Source organism: Rhodamnia argentea, chromosome 3 (assembly GCF_020921035.1).
Source record: "Rhodamnia argentea isolate NSW1041297 chromosome 3, ASM2092103v1, whole genome shotgun sequence".
NCBI lineage: Eukaryota > Viridiplantae > Streptophyta > Magnoliopsida > Myrtales > Myrtaceae > Rhodamnia > Rhodamnia argentea.
The window spans coordinates 34,892,520-34,905,037 of record NC_063152.1 but is presented as its reverse complement, the minus strand read 5'-3'; the positions used below and the strand labels follow the sequence as shown (position 1 = coordinate 34,905,037).

General features: G+C 41.6%; 1 protein-coding gene across 1 annotated transcript; it reads right to left on the bottom strand.

The window, feature by feature from the left end:
- Nucleotides 1–2,146: 2,146 nt before the first annotated feature.
- Nucleotides 2,147–5,439, bottom strand: LOC125314426 (disease resistance protein RPM1-like). Its single transcript, XM_048276629.1, has one exon. It carries the CDS (start codon nucleotides 5,212–5,214, stop codon nucleotides 2,380–2,382), a length of 2,835 nt encoding a protein of 944 aa, XP_048132586.1. The 5' UTR covers nucleotides 5,215–5,439; the 3' UTR covers nucleotides 2,147–2,379.
- Nucleotides 5,440–12,518: the final 7,079 nt, after the last annotated feature.

Here is a 12,518-nt window from a genome sequence, read left to right as displayed (position 1 = left end):
TTTGTTGAGTATGCTTGAGTGGTCACACGATGGACTGTTCCTGTCAAGTTCGTACCGTGCCGGTCGTGCGGAACCATACAACTTGTTAGATGCACGTCAATTCGTGCCGTGCCGATCATACGGATCACAAAGATTGTCGGATGCTGGTCACGACTTGTGATGGACCGAAGCCCTTACGGGGATTCCCGATAGTGCCGTGTCGTGCCGGTCATACGAATCACACGGGCTATCGGATGCCGTCGCCGGAAGTAAGGGACGAAGCCTGGTCCTACCAGTAGACACCGCCAATCATAGTGTAAAGTCACACCAATCGTGTGCAATTGGGCTAGATAGCCGTTAATAATCGGACCACGTGCGGTGTCTGTGTATGCGATTAACATGATATCTATGGATTATTATGTGTGGCATATTATGTTGAGTATTGCATACCGTGTGATTTTCAGCAGGTGAGCTGCATGTGATTGAGATATTTATATATTAATATGTGTTTGACTGATAGGACCCTCTGGACGAATCGGCGCCTTAGCCGGGCTTAGGCGTTGACTCATTGAGATTTATATCTCACCCATCGTTGTTAAACCATTTTCGGGTTTTAAGTGATGGAGCTAGTAATTCTTAAAAAGCTGATAAGGATGAAAGTGACATAATCCTATTTGGAGTAGATACGAAGTTGATCCTACCCCGTTCCGAAGTATGAGACCAATTAGCGAGTCATTTCGGTTGACTCACGACGTGACCGTAATTAAGATCATGTTTTTGAATTAATGCGTTTTTCCTACTGATCTATCATTATCTTATATCTTATATTTTTGTCCGGGAATATTGTACGTTTCCACATGTGTAGTTAATCTCATGGGTTGGTAGCGTGCCCGTGACGCTATCCTTTTAACCCGAAGGACGAGATAGTAGGGATGCCGCACGCTCGAAGATCGGGGCGTGACAGCGGAGAATTGATTCCACAATATTGCTAGCACAATTCAAGTGGTGATTCTCGCAAGTTTGTTCTTCTGCTCGACGTTACGATTGGTGGTGTGTCCGAACTAGAGGTCCAATATTTGTGGGGCTCGAACAAAGAACATTTGAACCGACTTGTTTTCATGCATGTTACGAGAGGTAATCCTTTAATCCTCTTAATCAATATATTTTTTTTGATTGAAACGCACGAACTACGCCTCTAGAGATACATGTATGGGTTTTTATTTATTTCAGCTGCGTATTTTATATGTTTTATTTGTCTATGCATGTTACGTGTATCCCAACAGTTGGGGGTTGCCTCAGGATATTCCTCTATGTTCTAGGACAAGGAGTACGAGGCACGTGGAGACCTTTGACGTCACTTGGGTGTCCGACACCGAGGTTAAAATCCTAAGAAGAGTCAGCGTTGATTGTAGAGGGAAGGATGTAAAGAAGACTTGAGACTTGGCTAACTTCCAAGTAGTTTTGGGGGTCTTGCATGCCCAGATACATGACTCTACTCAGGGAAGCAGATACCGTTCTTCCTGCATAACGCCGGGCATAATGTGAACAGGAGTTGGAAATTGCATTGCATTATAACTAAGGCAACCTACGCCTGTCAATGAGCTCCGGCCATTCCTCCTATTCGGTTAACTCCGAGAATTCGACATCCTGGGGTACACGGCCGATGATCAATTTAATGGTATGATTAGCAAGATGAAGTGATTGACGGGTATCTGTTGCAGGGAGACTTACACAGGGTTGCTCGTTTACAACCTCAACTGTCAAATACTAGGAGGATTGTTTGCCAACTAAATGCATATGGAGATGATGGAAGGAAAGCAGTGGAAAATATTCAGTTTAGGCTGGTGTTAGAACGCTATTACTTCCGATGTATCCTCTGTTAGTGAGATTGTGTTTTGACACTGATATGCGGCAAACAAGCACAAGAATTTGTGCCAGGGTTTTAATCTGTATATCAATGTGGCGACGAATATAAGTATTTTGAGCCTTTCTCATTAACAGCAGTTTCGGATCTTCCTGCTGCACAAGGCTTTCGAATGCGTTATCTGTTCTTTTCCCCTCTTAAGCAATCTGTTGTGTTGGAAAAATGTACTTCAGTTCAGTTTTATATCATAGTTTGGTCATATTTCATTGGCCTAGTTGCAAGCCTCTTGTTATCGTACATTGATGAGCATCCACAACGCCCAAGGAGAAGCGCATTTCACGAGGAGAATACAGTGAAATAGCTGCTTTATTCATGTCATTTACAGGCATAGAAAATTACCTTACCTTAGTATTTACATTGTTTTTACATATGCCTGTTATCGTCGACATTTGCTATACATACAGTCACACTCATATGCACATTGCAAACATTTTGTGCACATATAATACTCAGATCATGTAAAAAGAATCAATCCATTACTTCCAGCATGGAGGGAACTGACTGCTCCTCATGCTAGTGCCTTGGCGAGGAGAGGCGTTGCCCTCGGACGATCTCTCTATCGATTGGACGTCCCAGCCTCCATCTCTCCAATATCCATAGTAAACTTCTGGAATGAGTGCGACCTTTTGATAATCCTTGTCGTGCTCGTCTTGCACAAACTTCTTGACCAACTCATCAGGCATGTCGAAGAACTCAAGTACTTTGAGCTTGGTCAGATACTCGATGCCTGATGGCAGCTTCTCCAGTAGCTTGCAGCGCTGAATGATAAACTTTTCCAGGCAGGGCATTGCTCCTTCCTCCACTTCCACTGATCTCAGTTCATCGAAATTGTCGAGACCCAGAATTCTCAACTTCCTAAAACCTTTGGCTTTGAAGCATAAGGTCTTTCCTTCATAGACCTGGAGCAGCTCGAGATGCACGAGATTGGGCAGACTTTGGAGTGATACGAGTGGGTCATCCTTCAGCCGACTCCATCGTAAATGCAACTTGACAAGACTATGGAGAGTGGCTAACCAGTTTGGTAGCATCTCGAGACGCCCTTTCAAGTAGATCCGCTGCAGTAGTTGAGGCGGAGAGGTAAGATGTTGCAGATCCAATATTTCGTCATCCTCGATTGAAGCTACGGATATTGCACGGAGGTTGGTTAATTTCGCGATCGATGAGCACAAAGCCCTTCCGTCTTCTTTCCTCAACTTCAGGATGCTCAACCTGCTTAACTGCATCAGCTTCCCGAGCTCTCTCATTATAATGTGGCTCCTCTCATCATCCGCCTCTATGTAGCACAACTTTTGAAGGGATTGCATAGCCCCAATCTCCGTGAGTGCCTTGAAGCCATACTTGCAGCACAAATAGGATATGTTCTCATACCGATACACCAAGAGATGCCTGAGCTTTTGCAGCTTCAATATTTCGACAGGCAATCGCGTTACATTTGTGTGCTTAAGATCTAGAGTCTCTAAGTTCTGAAGCTTCCCTATCGAAGCAGGAATTGTTTTAACCTCGGTGTGCCTGAAGCTTAAATATGTTAGGTAGTACCAGTCAACAACTTGGACTGGGAACCTTGGCAAAGGTGTGGCTTGCAAGTCTAAGACATTGAGCAGTTTGATGTCACTACCTAGGACAATGTCAATGGAAGCCCTGTCTACCCCGAACATGTATAGAGAGCGCAGATGAGAAAGTGACCTGTTTTGCTGTGCAGCTTGCAGGCTGTTGTGCAATGAAAGGCGGCGAACTTTATCTGGCCACATGTCGGTTGGCTCTTTGGCAATCGTTGCGAAGCTTTGATCTCGCGATTTTGAAGTTATTATTTCCCTCTGGAAATCATGGATGCGGCAAAATGTGAACCTTCCGTCAGTTGTCGTTTCAGCCACTTGGATCAGGCTCCTGTTCAGGAGCTCTCTGAAGTAGTCCTCTGCAACTTCTTCAAGCGTCTTGCCTTCTTTTCTCTCGACAAACCCTTCCGCTACCCAAAGCCGGATGAGTCTTCTGCGTTCGATCAGATGACCCTCCGGAAATACACTCAAGTGCAAGAAACAGGACTTGAGATAGTACGGCAAATCACCGAAACTGAGGGAAAGCACCCTCTTCAAGTTCTTGAGCCTATCATTGCCATCGATCTCAGCACGAAGGCTGCGCCGTACCACATCCCACTCGTCAATCCTCCGCTTGTCTTTCGCGGCCAGAACACCACTGATGGCCACGATGGCGAGCGGTAATCCTTCGCACTTCCTCAAAATAAACTTACATATCTCCTCCAGGTGGGAAGGGCACGAATTCCCCTGAAACGTCTTCCGACAGAAAAGCTTCCACGACTGCTCCGGATTGAGCGGCTCCATATTTTTTACCAGCCCATTGAACTCCTTGCAGGAGGTGGATGCCAGATCGGCATTCTGGGTTGTGATGATCACTCGGCTTCCGTGACTGTTGTTGGGCAAGGCGTGCTTGACCGCATCCCATTCGTTTATGTGCCAGGCGTCATCGAGGACTATCAGGTACCTCCTCCTCTGAAGCAGGTCCTTGATGATCATCTTCAGCCAATGGCTATTCATAGTGTCGGCTCCTGGAGGGACCGGTTTCCTGATCACCCTCATGATCTGATTAAGCATGTCTTTGAGGAGCTCTTCGGACTTCGCGGACCGAGAGAGAGTGATCCAAGCATACACCGTGAAATGTTTCTTCACGACAGGTTCATCATAGACTTGCTTCACCAGAGTGGTTTTGCCCAACCCTCCCATTCCCACGACGGAGATGACCTCCCGCCTGAGAGCATCGTCGAGTAACCGCACGACCAGCTCGTTCTTTGGCTGTTCAATGCCCACCAGGTCAGTTCTATCTAGGAGAAGGGCATTGCCTCGGTGGTCCTGCCAGGAGTTATCGGCGCCGAGCTCTTGTTGAGCCCTGCTGAATTTGCGGTGCAGCCTCCGGTGCCCTTCACATATGGCCTTTACTCTGGAGTGGATGCGCTTTATCTCGGACGTGACACGATATCGGGACTTCAGGTTCCTGATGCAGCAGGACATCCTGCTGATAAGGCCAGTGAACCCGACTCTGTGATCGTGTCTCAGGATCAGCGAGAACTCATCAAGCACGTCCTCCATTTCGTAGGCTGTATTTCTCAACTGCTTCACCCACACTTTGACTTCGTCGTCGCTTTCCTCAAGGGAATCTGCGACCCTGAGGAAGGCCCGGACACGCTCCAACTCTCCTCTCACCGAGAGGGCTTCTTCTTGACCTCCTGTCAGGTGCCACACCTCGTTCTCGACGAAATGTGCAAGCTTTATGAGTAGGTGATTCACTGGGCTCTCTGCCATACCTCTAGTCTGGTGAGTGGTGGTGAGAGTTATTGGTTTATGTATTGCCAAGAGGCTTTAGACTGTGGTTGCAAAAGCTGAGGCTTTTCACAGTCTCTGAACTGTAAAACTGCTGAACGTGAGTGGATCTTATATTTATAGCTGCCTTGTGTGGGATCCATGTCTTCTTAGCACATTGCACAAGTTTTGGTTTATTTTAGTTATATCCCTTTTGCTTTTTGGCATATTCCTGTTAAACAGTTTGCCTTTAACAGCAAGCTATTCAATTTTCTTGTTGCCTGTGGAAAAGTTTGCAAGTATGTTCAGTATTTTATTTTTTTTGTAGTTTCATCTTACGTGAATAAGCTAACTAAAATTTCTTAATTGTCAACAGGAATAACTTGTATAACACGGTTGAGTATACTATACATATATGGAAAAATCGCGGGAAGTTTCGGAGAAACTTTCGTGGTTTATTTTATCCGAGTAGATTCTTACCTGAAACCAGGAACAGCTAATTTGGATGTGCCTGTTGTGAGTTCATAATCATGTCGTTTTCTCCGTGTAGTTTATCGCAATATATTTCAGCTACCAATTCCTGCTTGATCACCATTATATCGACATAAACTTCCCTTGAAAAAGTTGCATTGCAAGGTATAAGAGCTGATTTTGACCAAGATTGATGGAGGAAAATCTCAACCTATGCAGAATGTCATGATGGTCAAGAGTTCATCAGAACCAAGACTTCAACACCTGAGGACAGGAAAATCCATCTGTGCCTGAACATTCAAGTGAAATTCGAAGATTTATCATTGAGCATCACAGAAGCCAAATTTATTTTTTGACGAGGTTTACCTGAAGGAAACTCAAGCGACATTTCATAGCTAGGAAGTGGAAGAATGTAATCAACTGCGGTGAGGCGATCAACAAGCAAATGAGCTCAGATTATTCGCAAACTTCGCTGTATACTGCTCTGATTTTTTCGTGGCATTACCCTACTGCTTGCGAAAAGGTCAAGATTGCGTATGTACGAATAAGTTGATTATATAAATTGTATGCGCAAAGTTGTAGCTATATATACGTCTTGTTCTTCCACAGGTGAAGGAGAAGGGACCAACTTTGCGAGGAAAAGCTACACCTATTGAATTGAAAAATGGACTCTCATTGCGTATGAGGCCATTAACCAAACAAAGTGAAGAGTCACATTACAGTCGCTAAGGACAGATAGCATTAAACAATCAAACAAATTGACTAAATCTTCATAAAACGCGAAATTATGGCGCCTTTTCGATAAGATTGGAGCGGTTGTCGCTGTCTATTATGTGGAGTTGATTAGGATTCCATGAAGAGGAGAAGCTGGCTTGGTCACGCCACTATTCCAAGTCAAGACAGGAACTACCTCCTGACGAGTCTTGAAGAACATGCAATCGATTTAACAACCCATTTGTTATATCCATATTGCTAGGTCACTGTCTCTTGTTTTGGTTAAAGTATGTCGCTTTTCAATCGAATTATGGACCATACAATCAGCTTTCTATCGATGATATTGTGCTGCTATTCTTATGCCTGATCAAGACAATGGAAGGATTGCAGAGGAATGAATTAAGATCCGACCATCATCGAATCGAAATTATCACATCCACAGATTCTACATACACAATAGGGAATGGGAGGGACCAAAGATGCATAGGTTGCTGTATCAACTTCTGCAATTTGTTAAACTATGCTTAAACAGTGTCAAATTATTCATGTCCTGCAGAAACTATGCATTTTCGTTTGAGCTATATTTCATGTGTTTTCGAATTTGGCCTCATAAACCAAATTTGGTCAGGGATGTAACACGAGTTAGGACATAAGACTGATTGAACCGGGTTGTCTAGTCCTCTGCTAAAGTTCGAGATTACAGCAATATATCGTTCGACTTTGCTATAACGAATCCCGTTTTACCTCGGCATCAGGGAAAATGGAGGTTCTGGTGCTGAATCAAAGACTTCCAGAAAGTTTGTGCTTTTCACTGACCAAAAGCGAGTGAGCATTTGGTCCTAAAGCGAGCACCTGTGAGACTTTCAAACATATTGAATACGTTCTTGCTCGTTCAAAGAAGCCAAACATCAGTCTGTCGCCATTGAATGGATAAGCGCCGACCTTTGACCCTTAACTTGATCTTCGATGGCCCCATTTGGAGACTCTGGCCTTGTAACGAGCACCAAAAGTTGTGGATAACTACTGTTTAAGAGACAGAAGCTAATTTCGTCGAAGTTTCATAGACGCTCTAGAGGACATAGAGCTCGCTCGTTACTCCAGGAGATTCAGGGGATTTCGTTATAAAAACTTACCAGCGAATAGGATATCAACCAATCTATACGCAGAATCTTTGTTCATGATCTACCGCTAGGAAAGAAAGTGACATGTATTAGTTCGGGTTTTGCTGACATTTGGTAGTTAAGTTAGTTAACTTGTGCGCCACAACCTATTCGACGGCCATGTGCCGGAAAATTGACGAGGGGTGTCGGGAGCAATAATTTCTCGAACTAATCCATCATCAGGGAGGCGGGAGCAATCATTTCTCGACCTTGTCGGGATCCACTTGGACCTCCACATGTACTCAAGGAGTTCTTCTCTAATACTATATGTAACAGCTCAATTCGACCCATTTGGATATGTTGGCACCAAAAAATCTTAAGTTCAGAATTTTTCGACTCGATATGGAGTCTGCTCACTAATTGACCAAAAAAACTACATTATTCATTTTAACGGTAGATCAACCAACTTTAAAGGAAGTTATTGATGGGACAGTGCTAATTCTAGATAAGCGGAAAGTCACAAGTGGATGAGAATTTCTTCTTTTAATTCTCTTTCAAAGTGCAACTATTTCGATTTATGTTGTGTGGCATTGCACTTGAGAATTTCTTCTTTTAATTCTCTTTCAAAGTGCAACTATTTAGATTTATGTTGTGTGGCATTGTACACTTTCTAACAAAAGTTCCCCGATTCACATATCCATATGTCATTTTTATCATGGAAAGTTACTTTCGATTTTATTGTTTGATTCTTCATCTTCCCATCCGTTTACTTTTTTGTCGGGACAAGAACAACAGAATTGCTACAATTTTCATATGATGTTCACTTGAATTCTATAATTTTTACCACATATCAAACTGGATTCAATGCTGTCACATCCCGATTCTCCAAGAAAAAGACATGACACGGCCATCCTTTTGAATCAAAGGACGCAGCCTCAAACAGAGCTCGAATTAAAACCCGATATCCAAATATATACCTCCATATATATTTGATAAAAAGGTCACACATGTCCACAAAAGTAGAGCTCATCTACTATAACCAAAAAGATAAACAAACGTAGCTTTTCATCTAGCTCGAACTCACCAACTATATACAACTTATCCAAAAAATATATCCCCACTATCCAAAAGTAGTCTTGCAGCTAACGTACGCTCGACCCTATTTGCGACTCGCCGATAAACCCGAAAGACAAAAGAGATAACGGAGTGAGCAACCACAGCTCAGTGAGAAGTACAATATCTTCTAAGCGGATTGAGAATCACTATGCAATCGTTAAAGTAAGTCAAACAACAATTCATAGTAATAACAAACTATCAATGGCTTAATCCATTGATTAATCTCATTAAACCAACTTTCGATGGTCCATCCATCGAATAATCTCATACTCATCATCAACTATGGCCACATTTAACGCCTTGACTAGGCAACCAAGTTTACCCCTCTTGGTTAGATCTACCACCCATTTTAGCCGGTGGTTCGGCTCAACGACGTCTTGACAGTATGCATACTACCCCCACCTCGGTGGGTTCTAATCATAGGGACATGAGTATTGAAACCCAATACCAAAATCCAAAAAAAAACAAAATGATCTAGTTTCACAAACAGAAGGCTAAAAACCGAATACATAGCCTTTCTCAGAAACATATTTCTCAAACAGTATTTCAGCAATATAATCATCAACAAGCCATATCAAATAATCAAATGGTAGTAATAGCTCGATCCCGTTTATGCAAAAAAAATGCTCTAAACGTCACCTTACTTCACCTTGTCAAGAAAATCACACCAAAGTACACGTGCTCATCTTTAAAGCATGAGTTTTATAAATTCTTAGAAGAGAGAGTACAGCTCACCTTAAAAAGTTGCAAACCAACCTATAGTAGTCATTTGAACCGCAAAGCTTGAAATCCTAAAAATTAGTTGAAAAATAACATTAAAAGCTTGTAAAATACTACGCATGCAAAAAACTTGCTTAAATGACGTATAAACGTCGACAATCGGACACCTACGAGCCAAAAAGTATCAGTCGTGCACTTGGACAGCTCGCACGCCAAACTTCAGAAATTTCGTTTGGACAAACCGTAAATCCAATTCACAAACCGTCAAAAGCATTAGCTCCATAACATCCTTAAGTTTATTTCGTACAATAATCATGGCTGACCAACACCAAAATCAAGCCCTGCGACATCAAATTCTCCAAAACTCGGATTTTCCAGCCCTAATTGCAAGAACTTCCTCAACTCGATCAAACGAAGTCCGATTGATGCAATATTGTAGTCAAAACGAAGATTATTTAACGTACTACAAAAGTCTCAACAGGGTCAACCTCAACCGACAACCAGAAACTAAAGAAAATAGCCCTCAAAGTCCACTGTTCGCGCAGTAAGTCTGCGCACCAGATTTGAATTGCTCGGTCCGGGCAAACCATAACACGAAATTGTGATCCGTCGAATCCTACGGCTTCATAACATCTTAAAGTTTCATTCCCAAGCAAAAACGTGGTCAATCGCCCATGAGATAGGACACAGCAACTCAGTTTCCCTCAAGATCCGAATTTTGCCCTAAATCCAAAAATCACTTCAATAGAGAGGGAAGAGAGGGCAAGCGCTTACCACGTGCTGCGACACGTAGGGAAACGACTTCAGTGAAGCGCTCGTGGAGGGTGGCGCGTGCACGTGACTGGTTTCTATTTCTCTTTTTCCCTTTTCTCCTTTCTCCTTTTTTCTTCTCTTCTTTCTCTCCCTTTCCCCTTTCTGTTTTCTTTTTCTTCTCTTTAAGCTATGGAAGACTCCCGATGCCTATTTTTGGAGAAATCATCTGCTCTCTTCTTCTTTTTTTTTTTTTAATACTAGTGGGTCCCACCACTTTTTTGACCTAGTAAAAAATAACTCACATATTACAAATGTAGTTAAAATCAATTCACTCACTCGAGATTTTCTGCCATCAGCTTCAAGATCCCAGGCATTGAGTGTGTAAAGGGTTCTAGACCTCGACTTCAAGATCCAAGATCAAGTTCTTGTTCCACTGTTGATGGCGATCGTTCGTTTAACGTGCAAGGACTGCTGTTGCATCGAATTTTCTGATTCTTTAAGTCGACCAATAAAACATGCTATCGAAAAGGAATAGATAAGACATGCATAGATTTAAGGGATTTGAGAAGTTGACAATGTAAGAATATAACGGTACAATCTCAATCGTAAGTGTCATGAATGACAAAAATATTTAGCAATCGTGGTGGAACCTACATATGATCTTATGTCTAGCATTTTACCATTATACTTGTCACCTGTCATATTAACATGATCATAGATATAACCGTATAAGTCATGCTACTTATTTCATGGAAGCAAGGCTTTAGCTTTTCATAGAAGTCATAGACGTATTATCAACTTCAATTTAAGACAATTGCGAGAAGTTTCCATGTTCTTTCAACGGAGAATTAGCAAAAAAAAAATCCTGGATTTATAGAAATTTAGTCAATTCAATACTAAACTTCTTTTTTGTCAATTCAATCCTAAATCTTTTATATTTGTGCCGGTTTAGTTCATTTGGCCGGTCGATACTCACGTGGAGCTGTCGGTGCTCACGTGGCCAATTTTTTATAATATTTTAATATTTTTTTTATTTTTATTCTTATTTTCTTTTTCACTTTTTTTCTTCCTTTTTCCTCCAGCCAGCCGCCGAGCTAGCCGATCAGCTAGAGGCACGGGGCCAGCAAGGACGACCTCTCCCGGCTTGGTGGCTGGCTAAGAGAGAGAGAGAGAGAGAGAGAGAGAGAGAGAGAGAGAGAAGGAAAAAGTAAATAAAAATAATTTGAAAAATTATTAAAATATTATTAGAAATTGGCCATGTCGATCTTGGTAGTGCCACGTCAACGCCGACCAATCAAATTGATTAAATTGGCACAAATGCAAAACTATTTAGGATTGAATTGATAAAAAAAAAATTAGAGTTGAATTAGAACAATTACAATAAATTTATGACTTTTTTTTTTATAATTTTCCCGTCTTTCGAGTGTTGGTTGCATTCCTGGCAAAACATGTCAAATTCCGGGAAACATCCAATCGGCTCGGCAGGATTATAACTAGTAATAATAATCTAAAGATGGGATCGCGTGCGTGAGCAACAAATTGACTTTTCACCTAATTCTGATTTTGGAAATTGAAATCCGCTTCCTCACGCACTTCGTCTGCTCTTTCACGTATTGATATCTGCTATTAACCTAAGAATAATAAGAGGAGATGGCTTCCATAGAGGTAACGAGCCGATCTATGTGCTCTCACTAGTTAATTGCCATAAAATCACTATATTATGAAAGGGAGGCTATCATCCGACGGCAATTCGTGTCATGTTGACATGTTTGCCTCCAAAATTTGTGTATATATAGAATCGTGCGTTCATCTAACTTTAAACATTGATAACAATTAGCAATTGTGTAACAAGATTTTTTTTATGGTACTATTAGATTACGAGATTCGGAGTTCAAATCTTTCCGGACCTTACGCCTAAATTAGGCAAAAGTGCAGCTTGCATGCGAAGGAGTGCTAGAATATTAATAATAAACCATATTCTTTACAAGAATCTAGCTTACAGGTGAGAGAGATATTTGAATATTTAAATATTTAACTACATTTTCATCTAACAGCTTAAACTTTTCGAACGGTTGACATTCGTCACGGAAAGTATTTTCCAGTGTATCAAGACTAATTAAAACAAGAGTGATAATAGAAATAATTGATGATTAATACTTAAGTATGTTAAGGTCCTATCACTTAGAGTTATCCGACAATTACATAAGAGAATCCGTATAAATGTTTTCCAAATCATTTATTTTTCATGAAACAATTGGAGTGTAATCAATAGTCGATATATACTTCAAGTTGCTATAAGTTTTTTTCTTTTGTTTAAGAACTCTTCCAAAAGTCCATTCTTCCTGGTTCTCACGTAATCATTCAATCGAAGACGTCAAAAATAATGTTTCACTTACAAATTTGTTGTCTGCGCAATGACGCACCCAAGGTGCA

Bases quoted from the DNA above. Each gene is read 5' to 3' on its own strand.
- LOC125314426 (XM_048276629.1), bottom strand. From the start codon at position 5,214: ATGGCAGAGAGCCCAGTGAATCACCTACTCATAAAGCTTGCACATTTC.